The sequence below is a fragment of the Octopus bimaculoides genome, chromosome 8 (genome assembly GCF_046866305.1).
Source record: "Octopus bimaculoides isolate indiv1 chromosome 8, ASM4686630v1, whole genome shotgun sequence".
In the NCBI taxonomy this organism is placed as follows: Eukaryota; Metazoa; Mollusca; class Cephalopoda; order Octopoda; family Octopodidae; genus Octopus; species Octopus bimaculoides.
The window spans coordinates 75,488,561-75,511,220 of NC_142935.1; the positions used below are offsets into that span (position 1 = coordinate 75,488,561).

General features: G+C 34.6%; 1 protein-coding gene across 1 annotated transcript in view; it reads left to right on the forward strand.

Moving 5' to 3' along the window:
• Positions 1–22,660, forward strand: part of LOC106875674 (uncharacterized) — a 55,880-nt gene that overhangs the window by 32,347 nt on the left and 873 nt on the right. The window contains exons 8-17 of the mRNA XM_014923915.3: positions 740–755; positions 2,524–2,587; positions 5,134–5,271; positions 9,759–9,868; positions 10,168–10,335; positions 12,571–12,646; positions 13,600–13,814; positions 17,143–17,239; positions 17,428–17,606; positions 19,619–19,737. Of these exons, the coding sequence (XP_014779401.1) occupies positions 740–755; positions 2,524–2,587; positions 5,134–5,271; positions 9,759–9,868; positions 10,168–10,335; positions 12,571–12,646; positions 13,600–13,814; positions 17,143–17,239; positions 17,428–17,606; positions 19,619–19,737 (1,182 nt within the window). The remainder of the gene's footprint in view (positions 1–739; positions 756–2,523; positions 2,588–5,133; positions 5,272–9,758; positions 9,869–10,167; positions 10,336–12,570; positions 12,647–13,599; positions 13,815–17,142; positions 17,240–17,427; positions 17,607–19,618; positions 19,738–22,660) is intronic.

Sequence of the window (22,660 nt, forward strand, 5' to 3'; positions counted from 1 at the left end):
AGTGGGTAGGAGTAATCAGTGTGAAGCTGGAGAGATAAAGATAGTTGTGATGTTGTGTGTCTGTATGTGTGAGTGTGTACTCTCAAAGTAAAAGAAGACGAATAGAAGAGGGAACAGACCAGAAAGAGTGGGTGGGTAGAGGTGTGTAAAGAGTGAGAGGTGGAATTGGGGTGGGGAGTGAAGTTTGTAAATAATGAACAAGGATGGAGTGGTGGTCCATGGTGAATATGAGTTGGATGAAAGGTAGGGGAGAGGAAGTGATGGCTGTCAGCATTTGTCCTTCCTACTGAAATCCCTATTTTGTTGGGAATATATGTCTTGTACAGTGTGATGTTTCCAGTAATTACTGTGCTATAGTATAATTGATTGGAGTAGCTTAGAAAAATATTCATTTCTGTTATTATGTTGTTAAACTAACAAAGACTTTTTTTTAACCTTCACAAATCTGGTGACGGGGTATGTAACACATCTGTATCTTTATGATCTAAAAACAAAGGGTTGTTGCATTGCTTGTGATGGAAACTATGCCCTTCATTTAGGGGAAGAGTTACCCTACCAACATGTACAATTCAAACAGTATGTCATTTGATAAAAAAAACTTATGCCCACTTTTGATCCAGCACTCATAAGTAATCGTTTTAAAGCCAATGTAGATAATTTTTTAAAAAATTTCTCAGTAATCTGTTGATAAGATTATTTTATTTGCATTTTAATGTTGTTTATTATTGTTTTTAAACAGAACTTCACAGTTTCCTGTAAGTATTTTCTAATTTCTGCATTATTTTCTGTCTATAATTTAGTTTTTAACCATAGTGAACTATAGGTATTAACAGTTGATGAAATGTTTATTGTTGCAGAACTAACTTTTGTTCTTCATTTGGATGTGCACTGTTTTCCATTTATAGATTTCCATGCACAAAGATCATGTACTACTGTTGTTTGTAGTCATATTTTCCTTCTGCAGTTTGCTCAGTCTTTATTAATACTAATATCAGTAGTGTTAACCCTTCCTTTACTGTACTACTAGTTTACAAGCGTTCCAGTTGATCCTATCAATGGAACTGCTTGTTCATGGAATTAATGGAAGACCCTGCTTATGGAATTAACATGCAAGTGGCTAAGCACTCCACATTCACGCATATCCTTAATGTAGTTTTCAAGGAGATTCAGCATGACAGAATGTGGCAAGACTTGCCCTTTGAAATACAGGTACTACTCATTTTTGCCAGCTGACTGAACTAAAGCAGTGAAATAAAAACGTCTTGTTGAATGACACAACACACCACCAGGGGTCAAACTCACAACCTTACAATCGTGAGCCAAATGCCCCAAGTACTAAGCTACATGTTATTAATTTACCTATTCATATATAAATCAAAATATTGATGTAAAACTCAATACTGATTTAGTAATAACACAAATTCATTCAATAAACAATTGCTATGCTCCGTCTTTTTTTTCTTTTCTTTCCTTGATAACATTTTAAATCTTATAAGCTTCAGATTTAGTAATAGTAACTCAAAATTTAAATGTTTTGGGATGCAGCAGTAAATAAAATATGCATCAAGTATAGCATGTGGTACACTTAGAACTAGATGTATCAATTTAGAAATACATAAGCAATTGTCAAGACATCAGTGTAGAAAGCAGTGCTTTTCAGAAAGATAATCATGGAGTGAATATTTTTCTCCAAATTTCTCTTTCAAATTATCAGAAGAAACAGTACCTAATCAAATTTCCTCACTGATCACTCCTTTTGTTTACTCAAATTCATATGTTCCTTAGAATAATGTCAGGAACTAATCACTATGGAAAATGTAAACAAAGGAAAAGTAACAGGGTGAACAAAATGAAATTTTATCATATAATAGTTGTATGTTTCACAGGGTGAACAAATGATGACATTTTATCATATAAGTTGTATAAGCTATATAATATATTGTATAATAGTTGTATAAGCTATATAATATGAGGTTAATAGCTTATTTTATTTGTTTAAGAAATATTTATATTTCAAAATTTACCTGTACCTGCCTACAATTCAAGTAGTTATGAGACAAAAAAAATTGTGAATTTAAACACATATAGTAAAGAAAGGATTAAACCAAATTATGAATGTTATTGTATATCATACTTTATACCTGCCTAACATCTGTTTAGAAGAGATGGAACTTTTTTTCTTCAGAAGAAGCTATTATTATTCAGAACACCTGTTTTTCAGTTAAACATGTGATATTCAAATTTACTATGATCCAAATTTATCTACTTTATATCAATAATGTGTTGTTACTCGGCTTCAGTTCTGCCCTGATCAAGCAGATTTATGATTAAAGGTGACTAGCTTATCTTTTTGTATATTAGACTACTTTGCTCAAGGCAAATGACTCTGTGGCTTGCTGCAGTCTCTATTTTCTGCATGCCAGCTTACAACATTAGACATTAAAGCTACTACATTAGTTGAAAAAAGTTAATTCTCTAAATTTACAAATGATTTGTTTCTTTTTTTAAAATTCCCATGTCTAGTTTGAACTCCAGTTATTCCTTGGCCAATAGGAGCTTTAATCGAAATAATTACAGCTTAAGCAAGGTAAGATATAGTCCATGCTATTGCCATAGAGTGGCAACTTGTTTAGTTGATTTACTTATATGGCAATCTCTAAAGTTTTTATTTTGAATACCATTGTCTTTTGTCTTTCATATGTTGATCATTTAATTATGGTATTATCTGTTGTCATTTAGAATACACTTTAATAGGAAAAAAAAGGAAAATGTTGTTTTCCAAACATTTTTTTAAGTGCCAAGTTTGTTAAAATTATCTACAAAAGTAAAGCAATGTTTAGTAATACGAGGTCTGATCAAAAGGTATCAGGACTTGTGCTATCAAAAGAAAACTACAACACACATCAGTTTGGCATTTAATCTCCCCAGAAATACTTCTGAAGTATTGTTTCTATTGACGGAAGTATTATTGGGATAACAGGCAGCAACCTCATCACATTCTCTTGGATTTCCTCAATGCCTTGAAATTTACGATAATAGCCATGGACCCAAGATTCATCACCTGTTATGACTGTTTTCACAAAGATTTCATTTTCCTTGCACAATCAAGGAGATTCTGCTCAACTGAAACTCAATCTTCTTTTTGAGACAACCATACTCTGCACATTTAACTTCCAAACACTACTATAAATAATGAGAGTGAGAACATTATTACTTAGTGTATATGTACAACCAAGTTCAAGGTCAATACAGCTTCATTCTGCATAATTTAGCTCCATTACTATAGCAATAGTGCCAATACTTTTTGGTCAAATCTCAGAGTAATTTTGACATCTGTTTTAGGTGCTGTACTCATGGCCTTTTTTAGTTTTTGAGACTGGTGAGATTTGGTGTTATTAATGTTCCATTTGAAATGGTACAAACCGACAACTACAGAGAGAGAATTCCAGGGAGACAACATTCTGTGGTGGAAAGACTGGATATAGGGCTGGAATAGGGAATAAATACAGGGGAAAAATGAATGTTAGGGATGCCTGTGTGGAGATGGCACAACACCAGCCAGTTCCAAAGAACAGAGGCCATTGTAGTAGTGGTGGAAAAAATAAAGCAGAGGCAGCACTTTTATGGACCAGAAGTTGGGGCGTTTGTGAGTAACTTCATGTCAATCACTCAATTGACTTTGTTTGGCTGTGTGTGTGTGTACATGCATACATCACTTAGTAGTTGTTGGAAAATGAAGTATTTTCTGACTTTCAATAAGAGCACCAGTTTCCAGTTTTTGAGATGCAATTTTTACTATACATTATTTACGTTAGACGGATGTTTGTCCTCTTGTTTGTTGTTACCACGTTTCATCTGATTTACTCTCCAGCCTCCGTCAGGTGTCCTGGTGGAATTTTGAACCCAACCCTGGGTTCTCATTCCTAAGGTACTTTTTGCTGATGTTGTTGTTATTTATTCAAGGCACATATTTGGGCTTATAAACCTAATATTTTTGTATTCTTCTTTAATACCAGTTCCATGTAGGATGAAGTTAAAATAATAGAGAACACCACTGGAAAATACGAAAACTAAAAGAGGCAGCCCATATGCTAGGACACAATAACCTCCTAAGCAGACCTAGTGCAGATATGGGAATAGCAAATGGGAACTGGTATTAAGGATACAAAGATATTAGGTTTATAAGCCCAAATATTCACTCTATAATTGCCCATGGGCATATAGTGTAATGGTTAAGAGCACGGGCTACTAACCCCAAGATTGCAAGTTCAATTCCAGGCAGTGCCTTGAATAAATATTAATAATAATAATAATATCAGCACAAAAATACTTTAGGAATGAGAACCCAGTGTTGGGTTCAAAATTCCATAGGACACCTGATGAAGGCTGGAGAGTAAATCAGCCAAAGCTTTGTGATAACAACAAGCAAGATGAGGACACATATCTGTCCAATGTAAATAATGTACAGAATTTCTCATTTCAAAAATATAGAACCGTACAGTCTTTACTATGTTGAGTATGTACATTCTTCAGGAGATATTCTTGGCATTTGAAATATCACAGTGGTTCTAATTGTATGCTATTAATGGTGGAGGATAAAATAATGTTTTCTTGTGTACAGCAATTGACATATTGCTAAAATAGGTTGAGGTTTTGGATGTAAGAATTCAAGGACAAAATTGAACCCTGGGGTTGATCAGAGAGTGATCCGTGAACATGATGGATCATTGATTTCCTGTCAGATTACACTATGGAAAATAGGTGGAGCAGCCCTTCAGTAGACTAATTTGACACAAGATTCATGTACTAAGCAATCAAATTATTTACTGATATTGAAGTCAACGACAAAGAAAAGTAGGTCTCATAGAAGTAACCTGAAATAACATAGGTTTGACTCAGAACCAAATGTAAATTATGTATTTAAGACACCAGTAGCTGGCTGGTTAACCTTTCAAACAGCACAACAAAAAAACAAGATTGGGTGAAAGGTTGATTTGTAAATAGTGTTTACTCTCTTCAGTTTCTATTTTATATATCACTCTTTCTTAGATGTTATATTTGATATATATTTATGATTACTTACCATCAGTTTTTCTGGATGCAAATAAATTTAATATCAAATTTTCGTTTCAGTTTGTACAAAATGGCACATTGACAGGTTCTGCTCAGAAGAATAATACTCACTCTCGACTTAGAATGTTATCAAATTTTGGTAACTTCAAATCTTTTCTTAAGAAAACTGCAACTCCAATTAAAGCCGTAACTTCACAGGTAATTTTGCTGCTTCTCTCTCTCTCTCAGCACACACACACACACATATAAAATATATGTCTATATACACACACTGAAAAGTGAAGCTTCAAACTAAACACTTAATTTTTTAGACTATTGATCTTAGAGACAAACACATTTTCATTATTTACATTTACGCATTTTTTTGATCAGTTTGGTCCTTGTCTTTCTCCTGTATACAAACATAGTACCCTGTACATATCCAGAAATCAGAACTATTGAAATGGGATAGAATTTCAATTGAAATGGTATAGAAGCTCCAAAACTTTATAAATGCAATTCTTTAGAAGCATCATATTTTAAAACCATATTAAATGTCATTGGAGGTAACAACTTCCATTCCACTGAATTTATTATCACATTTTGTGATGTTACTGATTCCAGAAATCCTCGTGGATGAAGTTGCTACAGAACTTTCAGTGAACAATACAGTTAATAATTGGTTTCTTTGTTGCTGTATTGTGTGTCTTGCTATGCAGCACATCATTGACTAGAACAAGGTTTGGATTTCATGTAGTCAGTGGCTAGCATATAACCTCACTACTTTTATATCTCTATTTATTTATTGTCACTGGAATGAGCTGAAGATTTCTGTAGCATGAAACTATATTCACTGACATCTGTCTGTCATCATTTTACATGTTTTTGTTTTGTTTTTCTTGCATTGGATGGGCAAATTCTACCTGTTTCACATCCTTTTGTTACACATATCAACAGACAAAATTTCCACACTTTGTTATTCTTTAGTTGTTATGGTTGGATGCCCATCATATCACCAACCACTTCACAGTATAGGCTGGGTACAGTTTATTGTGCCATGCACATTAGTCCTCTTCTATTCTAGATCTTTTTTTTTTTTAATTACGACCCTCTAATGCAGGTTATACATTTACGTTTACTTGGTTAACTTTACTACAGCTGAGAAACCATAGCTTTCATGATTTAGGGATGTAGGATACAACTAGTCAGGCTGTGAAAGCACATTTAACTTGTTTCACCAAAATATTGATAATTTTATTTTTTTGTCAGCTAAATAAATTCAAACTCTGATAAATATCACAGAATAAGTTGATAATTTTTTTCTGGAGGATAATCTTGCCTAAGGATTGAATAACTGCAAGAAGGATGGAAACCATCAGCATTAGCCAAACTTTTTCTTTTGTTTTTTATGAACAGCAAAATAATTTTTTAATAAATTCATAAATACAGCAAATTTTAAAATTTCAAAGTACTAATGTAGCATTTTTCAAACTTTTTTTACTGCAATTCACAGCAAGAACCACATTGCAACCCATTATACCCATGTGTAATAAATCAAAGACAAATTCTATTCACCAGGTTCATTTATTTAGCATCGACAGTTTATATGTATATTTTTTTATATTCTGCACAGATCAGAATTGTATGTATCTATTTGTAGGAATGTAAAAATATTTTTAGAAAAATAAATTTAAGGGAAATTCCGACACAAAGATAAATAATATTTGAAAAAAAAATGTCATTTAATGAGATTGATGTGCTTGTTTGTTCATAAGTACCTGATTCCAGTTGGAAACAGGAAGACAATGCTACACACATATCAGGTGCAGTGTTGAGCCTGTTTCTGTCCTTTGTCTTTGAGTTAATGTTGAAAATCCCAGTTCACACAAGTAGTTGCAAAAGCAATGATAATAGAATAGCCTTTTTACTCAGTAGTGGAAATTCCAAAATGAGCACAAATTTAATTTCTCAAAACCATTCTTAAGTGTGAAGGAACAACTAAGATGCAGCAATTCATCTTCATCATCATCGTCGTTTAACGTCCACTTTCCATGCTAGCATGGGTTGGACGATTTGACTGAGGACTGGTGAAACCAGATGGCTACACCAGGCTCCAGTCTGATTTGGCAGAGTTTCTACAGCTGGATGCCCTTCCTAACGCCTACCACTCTGAGAGTGTAGTGGGTGCTTTTACGTGCCACCGGCACGAAGGCCAGTCAGGTGGTACTGGCAATGGCCACGCTCAAAATGTTGTATTTTATGTGCCACCCGCACAAGAGCCAGTCCAGGGGCACTAGCAACAATCTCGCTCGAAAGTCCTTACACATGCCACGGGCACAAGTGCCATCACAATTTCGCTTTCACTTGCCCCAACAGGTCTTCGCAAGCTGAGTTTCGTGTCCAATGAAGGAGACGACATTGGCATGGGTGCCAGTCGTCGAATTTAGTTCGATTTCCATTTCACTTGCCTCAACAGGTCTTCCTCTTCAGGTAACAAGTTTAACTCAATTATTGATTCAGAACTTTGGAAAGCAAATGGATTTTTTATCTAAAGGCTTTTCTTCACTGGTTCAAATATCTCTTCAGGGAAATATTTATCAAAGCTTTGAAATAGGAAAGTAAGATGTGACAAAATCTCTAGTTTTAATCCTCTTAATATGTCATCATTGACAATGTTCTCAGCAGTGTATTGTAACAATGTTGGGAACATATAATAGGTGGGATGATCACTTTTACGTCTTCTTTGCCATAGACTCAACATTTTCTGAAACCCTTCAATATGTTGAAATATATTGCCACTTTTTCTTTGAAGTTTCATGATTAAATCATTAAGAATGCCAAAAATATCAGTTAAGTAAGCCAGTTTAGTAACCCAAACGTCATTCTCAAAAAGTTGTACCGAGGGATTATTTCTTTTTACCAAAATCATGTGAAGCTCAGTTCTAAGTTCATACACCCTGCTAAGTACTTTGCCTCATGACAATCAACAAACCTTTGTGTGATACAGTAAGTGGGTGTATTGGGATCCAATCTCTGAACAGAATATTTCAAATATTCTACTCTTTAGTGAGCTCCCTTTGATGAAATCTACAATCTTAACTGCACTTTTCAGTACGTCCTTAAGATTATCTTTAAGTTTCTTTGATATCAGAGCTTGTTGGTGTATAAAACAGTGATTCCAAATTGCATTGTTATCGGCTGCATCTAAAAATCTTTTAATAACACAACTATTTTTTCCAGTCATATTTGCTGCACTATCACATGTAATCCTTTTGCAGTTTTTCAAGTTTAATTTATACTGCCCAAAAAGACACTCTTCTAATGCAGCAAATACATCTGCACCAGTTGTATACAATGTCAAATTTAGACAGTGCAGCAAGTCTTCCAGCACATTATTTTGCCACACGAATCTGACATAAACTAAAAGCGTAGCACAATTTGCAATAAGCATTTCTTCTAAATGCTCCTTCTAAATTGAACAAATTCACCATGATATTGTATTATCACTGACAGGTATTACTGCTAATTTGTTGGTAACTTTTTTCATCAAGCATAGTATGCACAATATCCAAACATCAGGGAAGAATAACCTTTTCAGCTAATGTATGCGGTTGTCTTTCTTTTGCTACATGATATGCAATTAGATATGATGACAATAAGGCTTTCTCATTAACAGTTGTAAAGTGACAAAAAACTTTTACTGGTGACTGTAAATCTTGTTTCTTTCTTTGAAAAAATATTCCAGAGGTTTATTTGAAAGTTTGTTGTGCTGTTTTTCTAAGTGTCTTTTTAGTCTTAAAGACTTCAAACTCTCTTTAGCAAGAACATCATTACAGATCAAACACTGAGGCCTGTTGTTTCCATTAGAATCTACTCAGTTCATAAAACCATATTGCAAGTATTCTTCACTATAAAGTTTTGTTACTTTCATCTTATTGTCTCAAAAGAAGTCAACGTTCGCTTGCTAATATCATCATCTTTAACATCGTTCGTGGAAGATGCATTTCCAGATGTATTTGTTAATGTTGATGCTCCTGTTCCTTCATCGTTCTTCTTTTTCCGAATGATATAACGACCCATCATTGGGGGGAGGGGGTTCTGAAATATATATATGTATCAAAGATAAGAAGACTAAAAATAGTGAAACATCGTATCCTTTTATTGGGAACTGATATTTCAGGACAGGGGCATCTCATAAAATATAAAAAGGATAAGTACAAAACTTTATGAAATATGACTAAATATAGAAAAAAATAAAGGTAAACACTAACAAATGCCCATCATCCATGTGGGGTTACTCCTCCTAATTTCCAAATTTTGATTATATTATCCCCATTCAAACTTAATATATCAAAAACCTTTATAAAAGACTGACCGACAAATAGACAGATACAAAATTTAAAAGCATATCTAATAGAAGCACTCGGGAGAACATATCTCTGCCTACCTGGAACGGATCATGGTCTTTTGACGAACAAGACAGATAAACTTAGTGAAAAAAAATTAAATATAATACAAGCTTAACTTATTTATATTCTGCACTTTGCACCCACTTCAGTTTTTTTTTTGTGCCTTTTTTGTTGTTACTCATTTTATTTATCTCGCAACCCACTGATGGGCCAGGACCCACAGTTTGAAAAACACTGTTCTAATGTATTTTACCTTGTTGAATTGGACCTGTTTATAATTGTATCCCTTTTCTCTAGGAAATAATTGAACTAAAAAAGCGTGAATTAGAAAACAAGGAGCGTAAAGAAAAAGAGAGGATGATGAAGCGAGAAGAAATCCAGCGGCTCAAGTTGGATGAACAGAAAAGGTGGGCAGAATTGAAGTTGAATATAATGCAATTGATATAGTTGTAGCAGTATCCCAAAACATCAGTTGATGTCTCCCTCAAAAGCCAGATGATAAACTATCAAAGATATGTTCTGTGTCAGTTTCTCTGAAGTTAGGATGTATTCAAAATAAAATGTAAAGAACATTTGTTACTTCCTTAGTATTCCTTAGTATTTGGAGCTTTCACATCCTTAGAGGCGTTTAAAACAAGTGTTTTATTGGTAACATTGCTTGCTACACTGAGTCTTATTGGTCTCCATAATGTACTTTGTATTCCAGAAAACGAGAGGAGCGTATGCGAAAGGTTGCTGAAACTCGTGAAATAAAAAAGATTCAAGAACAAGCCCAGAAGGACAAGAAGACCAAAAGACTTGAAGAAAAATTAAATACCACTGACCGTATGCGAGAGGAAAAGTTGCGAGAAGATAGAGAAAAAGTGCGCCTTAGGTAAACTAATTTTTCTATTACACACCCATATTTTCAAATGTAGTCTTTTTTATTTGTCCTAAAATGTATTGTGAAATTGCTATACAAATTTCTTAAATTCATTTTTCCATCTTAGCATCTATCATAATTTACCATTATATATATATATATATTCTAGTGATTGCCTGCATGATTATCTATCCTTTCTGCTACCCAAAATTTTGCTGCAAATATTTTTAATTATCATGTATCTTACAATAATCAGTCCTTTCATACCCATTATATAGAAATATATTATATATATATATACATATATATATACATATATATATACATATATATATATATATATATATATATATATATATATATATATATATATATAATGTGTGTGTAATATATATCTGCTTGGCCTAATATTCCTAATGACTTGCAAAGCAACCCATTTTCTCTGCTTGATCACAACTATATCACAAATAACTACATCACCTAGGACACGCATGCACGCACACACACACACACACACACTCTCTCTCTCTCTCTCTCCCTCTCTCTCTCGCCCTCTCTCTCTCTCTCTCCCTCCCTCTCTCTCTCCCTCTCTCAAAAGTCATCCATTGACTCACAACTTATTGTCCAACATCAAGTGTTCCTCTCAATTTGCTTTTAAATCTGATTCCAACAGCACAAATGCATTTTCTTTCTAGCCATTAACCTTCAGGTTACTTAAAGTACAAGGTCATAGAACTGTCCCTATGACTCTCCACTTCAATTTTTGTTCATTCATAACAATGTTGCTTCTCTGATCACCTGATATGTTTTAGAAGAGTTATTTTACCATTCTAAGCATTGCTTTTCCATCATCAATCCTGTCTGTACAGCTTCCATTTTCTATTTTTGTCATCATCAACTTCTGTTTTCCATGTTGGCATGGGTTGGACAGTTTGACCAAAGTTGGCAAGCTAGAGAGCTGCACCAGGTTCCAGTCTGATTTGGCTTGGTTTCTACAGCTAGATGCCCTTCCTTATGCCAACCATTTGACTGTGTGCTGGGTGTTTTTAACATGGCACTGCACAAGTGTTTTTATGTGGCACTGGCATAGGACTTTCGCAGGCCAATCCTCTTTACCAAGAGGAGTGGCCTTAACACTTCTGCTGTGGAAGACATATTTTCTTGAGTACAGCAAGGTGCCAGGTATCTTGATCCTTTGTCATCTCATCTGAAAGGTTCAGCGTCCAGAGGTCATCCTTCAGTACTTCCACATGTTCCATCTACTTTGAGAGATTAGCACTTTATGGAGTTGTTAGCATCCATCCACATCACATACCAGCACATTCTTCTCTCTTAAAGTCTATGAACTTCAGAGAGAGAGAGTGTGTGTGTGTGTGTTTATATTTCAAGTGATGCAATTTTTTGTGCAGTCTTCTCTCTTGCACACTGCATCTAATTCCTCTTATACCTAACTTCTCTCAATACGCTACCACTCTATTGAACATGCACACTTACATTATACATCCAGCAGAGCATACTAGTCTCATTCCTCTCTAGCCTTCACATGTCCTCTGCATTCAAGGTCCATGTCTCACTACCATGTTGAACTACTGTTTATATACATGCATCATATAATCTTCCTTTCACTTGGAGAGAGAAACCTTTGGTTGTCAGCAGAGGTATCTGTAGTTTCTATGGCTCCTGTGCATCTTCTGCATACAAACACTACATTCTGTGTTGTGTGTGTTTTATATATATATATATATATATATATACATACACACAGGCGCAGGAGTGGCTGTGTGGTAAGTAGCTTGCTTACCAACCACATGGTTCCGGGTTCAGTCCCACTGTGTGGCACCTTGGGCAAGTGTCTTCTACTATAGCCTCAGGCCGACCAAAGCCTTGTGAGTGGATTTGGAAGACGGAAACTGACAGAAGCCCATCGTATGTATGTATATATATGTGTCTGTGTTTGTCCCCCCCAACATCGCTTGACAACCGATGCTGGTGTGTTTACGTCCCCGTAACTTAGCGGTTCGGCAAAAGTGAACGATAGAATAAGTACTAGGCTTAGAAAGAATAAGTCCTGGGGTCGATTTGCTCGACTAAAGGTGGTGTTCCAGCATGGCCGCAGTCAAATGACTGAAACAATTAAAAGAGTAAAGAGTATATATATCTTTTTTTTGTTGTTTTATTATTCAATATTTAGTTTGTTACTGACACATCTTTTTATCGATGGTTTAAATGAATGTCTCCTATTTATAGATTAAAGAAACAGCAAGAAGCTGAGGAAAGAAGGAAAATGGAAGAGAAAGAAAGAAATCGGAAAAGGAAAGAGCAAGTGAGTATTCTGGGCCTTTTTTTCCTTTTTGTTCAGGGATGGAGTAAAGATTCATCTACATTTGAAATAATGCAGTTTATTATGGAATTAAGTCTATGAAACAATACTTGGAGTGAAAATAGATTGTTTATATTTCAGTAATTACTGGGAGCAAATTTCTTTGATTCCAGTTCACATTGCACATCCAATGAATCATATTCAGTGATTGCAAAATATACCAGAGTTAAGATAGTAAGAAAGTAAATAGTTATCTGATAGACATTGACAAATGTGTATACAATTCAGTTGATAGCTATAAGCTAGAATATAAATAGGGCAGAGGTTGACCAAACAAGAATCTCAAATTTTATAAATAAAATGTGCTAGAATACCAATTTATGATGATGAAAAATATTATTTTAACAATTACCACCACAGATACCAAAATTATGAATATCCATATAGATATTTACTTCAGTTTAAACTCCTTTTATCTGATCATTTCTGCCCACATTTCATACCATTTTCATGAACATGTTGGCCCTTACCTATCTAATACATATTCTTGAAAAATTTCGATTAAAATTATATATTGATGATAAAATTCACTTTTATTTCTTCCTCTGAAGTTATAATTTGTAATAAATGAATAATAGTGAAGTAATTGTTCCTAAAATTTAGGCAGCAATTTTGAGGGAAGGGTTAGTCGATACTATCAACATTGTACATGACCAGCAAGTAATTCTGTCAAGCCTGAAGGGATGAAAAGCAAAATTGATTTTGGCAGGATTTGAACTCAGGAAGTCAAGAGCTGGAAGAAACACCACAAGGCATTTTTTACCAATGCTCTAACAATTCCACTAATCTGCCACCTTTTATAATGTTATTGATTTTCTCCGGTTCCATTTGGGTTTTTGCTGAAGCATATTTTTGAACTTCTTCCAAAGCTAAAAATTTAATTGTTTTCAAACCAGGAAGAAGAACAAATGCGACAGCAATCCATTCTCCAGAGGAAGAAGGAATTTGAAGAACAAGAGAGGTTGAAAAAGGCTGCTGAAGAGAAACGTAAGGTTGAAGAACAAAGAGAAAGGAAATTGGAGGCTGAAAAAGATAAGCTCATTGATTTAGAGAAACGAAAACGTTTTGAAGAAGAACGAGAAAAAGAAAGACTTCGCTTTAAAGCAGAAAGGTTTTACGTCTTTATTGATTTCTTTACTCTTTGGTCACATTACATCATATTTATTGCTTTTTTTCCGTGCTGATATTACTTCATAATAAAATTCTCATGTTGTCTTCAACTGAATTTTAGTTTCCAAAATCCCTGTCTAATTAGTTCAGTCAACATTTTTCTTAGATTACCATCAACTGTTAATATAGGGACAGTTATAGGGACTCAGCATGTTTTTATTTGATGACTTTCTTTGCTCATCTGTATTTTCTATTTGCACTCTATTTTCACACCCGTTGAGTTAAATATAGTTCATTCTATAGATACTGTGTATCTTCTGATGCCACTGCCCAGCCTCACTTTTATGAAACATTACACTTCCAACAGGCATCAGTCATTCTATGCAGAAAGAATAAAAATTTACTAGATGGATGAAAGTTATGAGTACATGGATGATTAGGAAATAGACGTACTGAAAATTAGTTACGGATTCATAAATATTTCAATTAAATAAACTCATGCTCTTTATATATCTAGATTGACAAGTGTAACATTTCATAAACAGAACATGCATTAAAGAAGTTCAAAGATCAACAAAAAATTGGCAAAATAGTGTAGACCAATGTCCACAATAATCCTTTCCCCTGTAATCCCTTTGTAATGTTACAAGACAAAATTACACTGATTTGTTTATGCATTGTAGTTGATTGTGTTTGAAATTGAAGAAGGAAAATATTTGATAACCCTTTTTCATCATCATTTAACATCCTCCTTTCATGCTGGCATAGGTTGGACATTTTGACAGGGGCTCGCAAGTCAGAAGACTGCACCAAGCTCTACTGTCTGCTTTGCCATGATTTCTACAGCTAGTACCAGTAAATTACAAGATAAGACCCTCTCAACTATGGTGGGGAGTAGTATTAACCCGTTTGTTACTAACCTGGCCATAGCCGGGCAAAAACTTTTTTGGTTCATAAGACCAACCCGGCTGAGAGTACCCATTGTTATATTTGAGAGTACCCAAATGTATATTTGAACCCAAATCTCGTTAGTACATTCGTTAAAACACCTGATTTCACTTTGCAAACAGTTGAGTTATTGTGTCCGACATTGTATGGCGTGATATTTGAACTCAGTGAATTTTGGAAGATTTTTTTCCACATTTTTTGCGGCGTTAATTTTTTTCAACTTTGAAGATGGAAAGGAGTTTCGTGCTATCAAGCAGTGATTCCGAATTTGAAGGTTTTTCAACAGAAGATATAGAGATATCGAAGAAAAGAATGAATGAGCTACAAAAGCACGTGGTGAACAATAATAAATCGGATATTTCTGTATCCGAAACTGAAAGCAGCGACGGCAACAGCTAGGATGATTTTACACCAGAATGGAGTAAAGATTTTAAAAATATTTTTATTAACAATTTTTCTGAGGAGACAGGGTCTACCCATAGTCTTTCTCAGGAAGCGAAACCTTTAGACTTCTTTTTCATGCTTGTTTGAAATGATTACTGCGGAAACAAACCGTTACGCAGAATGTAAACAAACCGGGAAAAAAAGATAGCTTGTGGTTTCCTGCAACTGTAGATGAAATACGGGCATTTTTTGCCATAAATATTATTATGGGTATTAGACAGTTACCCAGAATAACAAATTACTGGAGCAATCAGGAACCTTTTGGCGATGAATATATTTCCAGTATTATGAACGAGTACGATTCGTGAAGCTGAACCAATATTTACATGTGAGAGACACTAGCAGTACCCCAATACGTGGAGAACTTTGAGACAAAAGTTATGCAATAGAATTGATTAAGAACCCTTTCTTTAATTATGTTCCAAATATCACATTAATATGTTGATAAATAAAAAAGTTACAGGTGTTTAAAGAGACATGATTATTTTAGAATTTGATTGAAACTCATGAGGGGTGTATTTTGGTCAGAAATATAGTAACGAAAGGGTTAAAGGAGTTGGTTTTTTGCCAGGATATGAGAAGTTAAAATATTTTAGAGAGAGACAGAAATACATGTCTTGCAGTAGAGAAGATACATGGCTATTTCAATTGGAGAGAGATGTCAGTCAAAACTTTAAACCTTGTATAGGTGTATTTCTAACTAACATGTGTATCAGTTAAATTTTAAAATAGAGAACTTAGATTGTGTTTGTAAAGCAACTATAACTTTTGTTTATTGATTTATGAATGACATTTGGAACATAATTTAACAAAAGGTTCTTACATCTATGGCAGAATTTTTGTCTCAAATCTATTCTAATTACTGATAAATTTAGTGAAATTATGTAAGATTATTAAAAGTTTGTTTAAATATCCCCATATAAAATGAACATGATATAATAGAATTGTGCACATTACTGAATTTTCAATGGAACTTGATTGCATTTAAGACTTACAAATACACACAAAAATTTATCACTCACTCTACTGGTAAATTATAATTTCAAATAAATAAAATAACAAAATATTTTATAAGATTAAATTATATCTTTCATCCACTCCTAATTTGTGAGCTTGGCTATATTGACAGAAATGTATCCAGCCTTTCTATTTCACCACCATTTCACCAATGGATAAGTCTTTTCCTTAACTGGTTATAGAACTTAAATATCCCTTGCGCAGGGCAAAGGGTCATATGTTCTACCCTCGTGTACTACTAATGCTTCATACATGCAAAATACTAACATACCTTCACTTCAATAGCATTCTTGTTATGGTACTGAAAAGTATAGAGATCACCAAAGATTCATCTATGCTCTGTGGTTGATAATCCTGAGCACCACCCTAATACCTATAAATTATTTACAGCAGAAATAATGTACAAGACTTTTTCTTTTCTTTTTCTTGCTATCCATAAGTTTGTTCTTGCATTTATTGTTTGAAACATTTCAATAGGAAAGAAAATAAAAAGAAATAATTTGTTGGTTTTGAGTCAGTGAGAAGATCACGGTTGGGGGTTGGTTTCTTCCAAAAAGATTTGCAGTGAAATATTTTTCAGATTTTTGGCTGCCGGTGTCTCTTAAATAAATTTGTTCACACTTTCAGTATTAGTGTTGGAGTTGCTGTCCCTATTAAAAATTGAAATATCTGACTCTACATTCAAAATGTGGAAAAAGTTTGAAGACAAATTTAACATAATAAAATGTCAGGTGTGGTAGAGCAGGTATTTCAGGTGAGGTCAAGTGTTATCACCAACATACTTAAATGATTTTCTTCTAACATCTGACTGCAATAATTATTTAAAATACATGAAATATTGTCCCCCACAGTATTCTTCATATTTTTTCTGCTACTTCTAGCTTCAATAACAAATTAAAACAATTCTTTTTTTTCTCTAGAGAAAAGGAATTGGCTAAGCAACGTGCTGAACGTGAACGTTATTTAAAAGAAAAACAAAAGGTTCAAGAAGCAGGTCTGGAGAGGATTCGCGAAATGGTAAATTGTGAACTTTTATACACTGCATGCTTACATAGACATTATGATTTACCTTTCTTATATCATGTATTTGAATAAATATAAAACTACATGGTTAAATTTATAATTTATTTTGAAATTACTGATCATAAATATTGACTTGTCATAATGTGTTTGATATTGTTTACTGAAAATTATTTTTTTATTAGGAACGAGAACGATTACTTTATGAACAGAGTTTACAAGAAAAGAAACTTGAGAAAGATCAACAAATCGAAAAACTTCTTGGTTCAGAAACCACTACATATCAGAAAGTGGTTAGCCACAATACCACTATTACCATTGAAAATCCTACAGACTGCTCCAAATCTGATAAAAAATCTGAAAGGTGAGTGATATGAACTACTATAACAGAGGTTCCTGTACATTCATTCAACAATGCCCTTAGCATGTAGACAGCTAAATCCTTTGGAAATTCAATGGTGCAACATTTGTCCTAAATGTAGGTATCCCTGGTTTTTTCATGAAAATGTGTAAGATATTTCAAGAATTATATCAACCCTACCTAGGACACCTCTGTTATTCTTAAATTAACAGTAGGCCATACAAGACAACTCTTACTGCATGAGTCAACATGGAGCTTCTATGTGGTTGTGCAACTGGCTAGGAACAGTAACTAAGTTTCATCTAAATCACACAATATTTTATAGGGAAAAACACCACCCTTAAAATGGCAAGATGGTCACGGATGGAATGTCTGGTCACAAATATGCTTGATGTGGTTGACCTGCAGCCAAACAACTTTCACTACACACTGATAATGAATAGTGACTGGCCATCTTAACATGAAGGAGCACAATTCATGACTTTCATTTATTCCAACTCAGGATCTACAACTTCATGTCCACTCACCTATCCCCCCAGACCACTAGAAATGTAAATAACACATCGAAGCTATACCGCTAAATTTCATAAACATTCCCATTATATTTAAACAAATGCCTAGATTTATATATGAATATAACTGTCACCTCAAAAGCCACACATTTAGTTAAATTTCTTCAACAAGGTGACCAAACTTCTACAGTAAATACTAATCAACCAAGATGCTCATACATTCAATTCATTGTTACCAAACAAACTCTACTGTAATTATAACGAATATTAATGATCCCCCCCCCCCCAAAAAAAAACAAATTGGCAGAGTTGTTAAAATGTTGAATGAAATGACTTGCGATATTTTGTAGGATTTCTGCATTCTGAGTTTGAATTTCACCAAGGTTGTCTGCTTTTCGTCCTTCGAGGGTTGATAAATTTAAATTATGTACCAGTATAGTGGGGCAATGGGCCAACGGAATCATTAGAGCATTGGACATAATGCATTATGATATTTATATGAGCTCTTTGCATTCTGAGTTCAAATTCTCTTGTGGCCTACTTAAATGGTAGTCAGCTTGTTCCTTGGTTTGACCTAGCACCTTGGGTGTCTTTAGCCATGTTCATTTTTATTGCAAAAATTTGAGCCAAGCCTCCTGTGCTGATCTTTCTTTTTCTTCAGCCTTGGCAATCCTAAAAAGTGTGATGGGCACTGAATAAGCAATACAATCAAATTGAGACATCGTGTTCTAAGTGTTAGAAGAAACTTACTACTTTGTGCTTCAAGCAGAGTTTTCAGGAGATGCAAACTAATAAATAACCAGCAGATAAACATCAGGAAAATTGGCCTTTTTCTATGGTTTAATAACCAGTAATTGGCTGATGTTGCTTAATCTGTGTGGATGATCTTTTTCTGTATTCTCACTAATTAGTGTATATACATTACCTAAATATTTTCATCAAAAATGCATATCTCCATCTCGTTTTCTATTTAGGTTATAACTCAACTTTAACTGATCAGCAGTGTCTACCCTCATTTACTGTTTGTTGGTTTGGGAGAAAGGAGGTTATTTCAAGCTGCTGCTGTTCTGTTCTGACATGTTGCTTCTTTTCATTAGTATTTAGATAACAATGGGATTTTCTCTTTTCCTTCTAACAAGGAACTTCTCTTTATATCTCTTATAGTCAGTGTTTTATTTATTTCATTTTACCAATAACTCTTGGCATTATTTTTCTGTTCACACACACCATTTCATTTGCTTTTGAAACTAGGAGGGATAAGTGGCAAAGATAAGTGGAGGATTTTGATACCTCTCTTCCATAGATCTTAGAAGAATATATCCTGTTCTTAACATAGAGCTTCATTAGTGGATAAAACTATTTCTCTCACTATTTTCAACATTTTGAGAGAGAGAGAGAGTTCCTTTAAATTTGTCCCCTGTGTATTATTTTTAAAAACAAATGTACTATGAAGAAGGATTTTTCTTTTAGTGAGATTTATATTTGTCTGTTTGCTTTTTCTAGTTATGAAATGACACCACAGAGAAGTTCCTACAGTAGCTATGACATCGATGACTTGAAGTCTGATGATTCTACTGATGAAGAATCTAATCCTCAAAAACCAATTCCCAAATGGGCTCAAGGTAAGTATTATAGACATAAGTTTATCATTTCAGTCTAATTGTAGGTAGTATTTTTTTATCAGCCTTGGTCTTGATTAATTCAGATGTAACCTTACAACTTGAAAATATTCAGTTTAAGAGTTAATGACTGCACACATTTAAGTTTGCAATGATGTTTTAATCAGACTTACATTGCATACCCAGACTAGTAGTTTCAACCAGCACACCAAGTTCCTCATGTCTGTTGTATGTAGGCAACACTAGAGTTTTCAAAGTTCATGTGAAGATTACAAAATTGATGAGCTGAAGGCAACATGCCTTGGTAGCATGTAGAGCATGAACACAAACTAGATTGAAGTATGGCATATCAAATGGGTAAAAAAATGGTTGTCTAAATGCCAGAAATCTATGTCAGTAGAACTAAATGGAGACTACTTACAATTAATTTCACCAGCTACATATATCCCTGACTGATGCACACACGAAACACTTTATATCTCTTTCTCTTCTTCCAAACCACCACATATCTCGGGTTGTCCAGTCACTGTCTTATTATATAACACCTACTTTTTGGACACTGTTACTTTTAGTCATAGCTTACCTAGTTTAATGCTAATTACCTGTGGCAGTGCCTGTAATTTATTCATAGATCTACTGAAGCTGTTTAACCCTTTAGCATTCAGATTACTTTGTCAAATGTAATACTTATTAATTCACATTGTTTTGAATTAATTACATATTATCTCATAGCTGTGAGATTTCGATGAGGCACTTGTTTATTCTTTTTCATGATACTGTAGGGCAGGTATGAAAGACTATATCTGGCCATTTTGAACATAAAATGGAGAATATTTTGGCCAGATATGGTTGGTTTAATTGCTAAAGGGTTATGCAAAGAACATAGCCTGCAAGACTAGCTACAAATCACACAGAATTGCAACTCATGCATAACCATCATTTGAAATACAAAATATGCCTTTGTATATCATACAGCTTTGCATGCTCTCTCACTTCCCAAACTGCAACTTATCCTTTTGGCCCCTTGTTGAAAGGATCTCTGCCAATTTTGCAGAATTTTCCTTTCCTCTTAACCCTGATGTAAGAAATGCTCTTTGCAAAGAAAGTATCTACACTGGATTGTCTTAGTAAATCTCTTTCCAGAATCATTTCTTTTCTTTCCACCAAGTTTGCCATGCACCCATACACACCAAGTCTGAAAACACCTCCTGTTACTCCAAACCAGTATGGCTAACATCCTTGATAATGTTCTTTCCATGTGCTAACTTCTTTCCTTATCAAATTCATTAATTTCTCTCTCTCTCTCCCTCTCTCTCTCTCCCTCTCCCTCTCCCTTGCTTGCTCACTGCAAGAATATATCTGTATCTTTGGAAATTCTATATGGTTTGTCTTATTCCTGTGAATACCCTTCTAGTTGGCTGGATGTGGTGCACCATATCAATTAAATACGATGTAGCCTACTACTAAATGTAATGTATAGATGTAACGCTTCAAGGTTCTCGCGTCAGAGTAACCAGTGTACATCAAGGAAGAAATGTTATTTAAATATATTTATTCGTTTACCCAACAGGTTGTTAAAGAGACAGTAGCAATTCTAGTGATAGTGGCAACAAGGATGACTCGCTAGTTAGTAGTTGATATGTAGAAAAGGTTTGTCTGTGAGTAGAGAGGGAAAGAGTAAGGTAGTCATGGTGCTGACTAGAAAGGATAAAGACGTCATTGTCTTTCTTGCAGCCGAAAGCCTCTTTTAACATGTCGAGCAAAGGGCAAAAGGAAGTGCTGCTCTTGGTTAAGGCTGATGCAAAGGCGGGTGTTGCTCCTTGGTCTGGCTGACACAAAAGAGGAAGAAATAGAAAATTCTCTCTGTTATATAGACTATAGTAATGTAAGTCAAACCTTAAAGGACTGACCTTTCCTTGACCAGTACAGGTCCTAGAGAGTGGAGTGTTTTCTCATCAATCATCTAGTGTGGAGGATTTCCCGCTCGTTTTGACAAATCTCAGGCAGGGTCAAGCTAGACCCTTACACCCTGCTGACCCTACCAACTATCATTCTGTTACACTCACTTAAAGCCTCTTGAACACTTCAAATCCCTTTCCTTTCTTAATGGCCACCACTATAGCTTTTAAACCAGATCTACTGAAGACCTACACTCATGTCATTCATCGTACTTGCATTTGAGTTACTTGGTAGAGGTTATGTTGTTGTACTGATCTGACTGTGTCTGACACAAATCTTCAAGTAAAACTGCTCACCTGTCGGCTCGTTCAGTGGCTTCCTATTTTATGGTGCCATTGCTTTGTGTGCAGATAGATCTCTCTTGAATTGACACTGTATTAACTCTGATGTACCCCAACGTTCCCCCTTATATATCAACCTACTTGCCTTCACCACTAACAATACCTACAGTTAGCTGATGATACCACTCCACCCTAGCCTTCATTCCCAACTGTCAACCCCATACCACCTTGTTACCTCGTGCCAAACATAGATTGGCCCTAAGAAGACACCTTGAAAACTTTGGGTATTGGACCAATCTTGTCTCCATCAACAGCACAAAGACAAAATCATTTTACATTCTTTCAAGAAAACATTTTTATACTGTCCTCATGCAGCATGTAACTAGAACCATCGAGTTTGCCACAAATGCTACGTCTCAATTCTCCAGCTGGACATGCATCACCACAAAAGCTGCTTTCCTCATCAGGGATGGAAAATACTTTATTTCCTCAACAACCACTTTCTCTTGTACAAAGATTTGCTGAGATTTACACTGAAATATTGTTCCCACAATTTTTATTAATGTTAAGTTTTTCTGTACTGGCATTTTTGCTACTCCATTTGATCTCTTCTGACATAGCTGGCGTCCACAGCTTAAACTTATTTTCAAAATATTGACTTCAACTTTCACTCAATGTAAGATTTG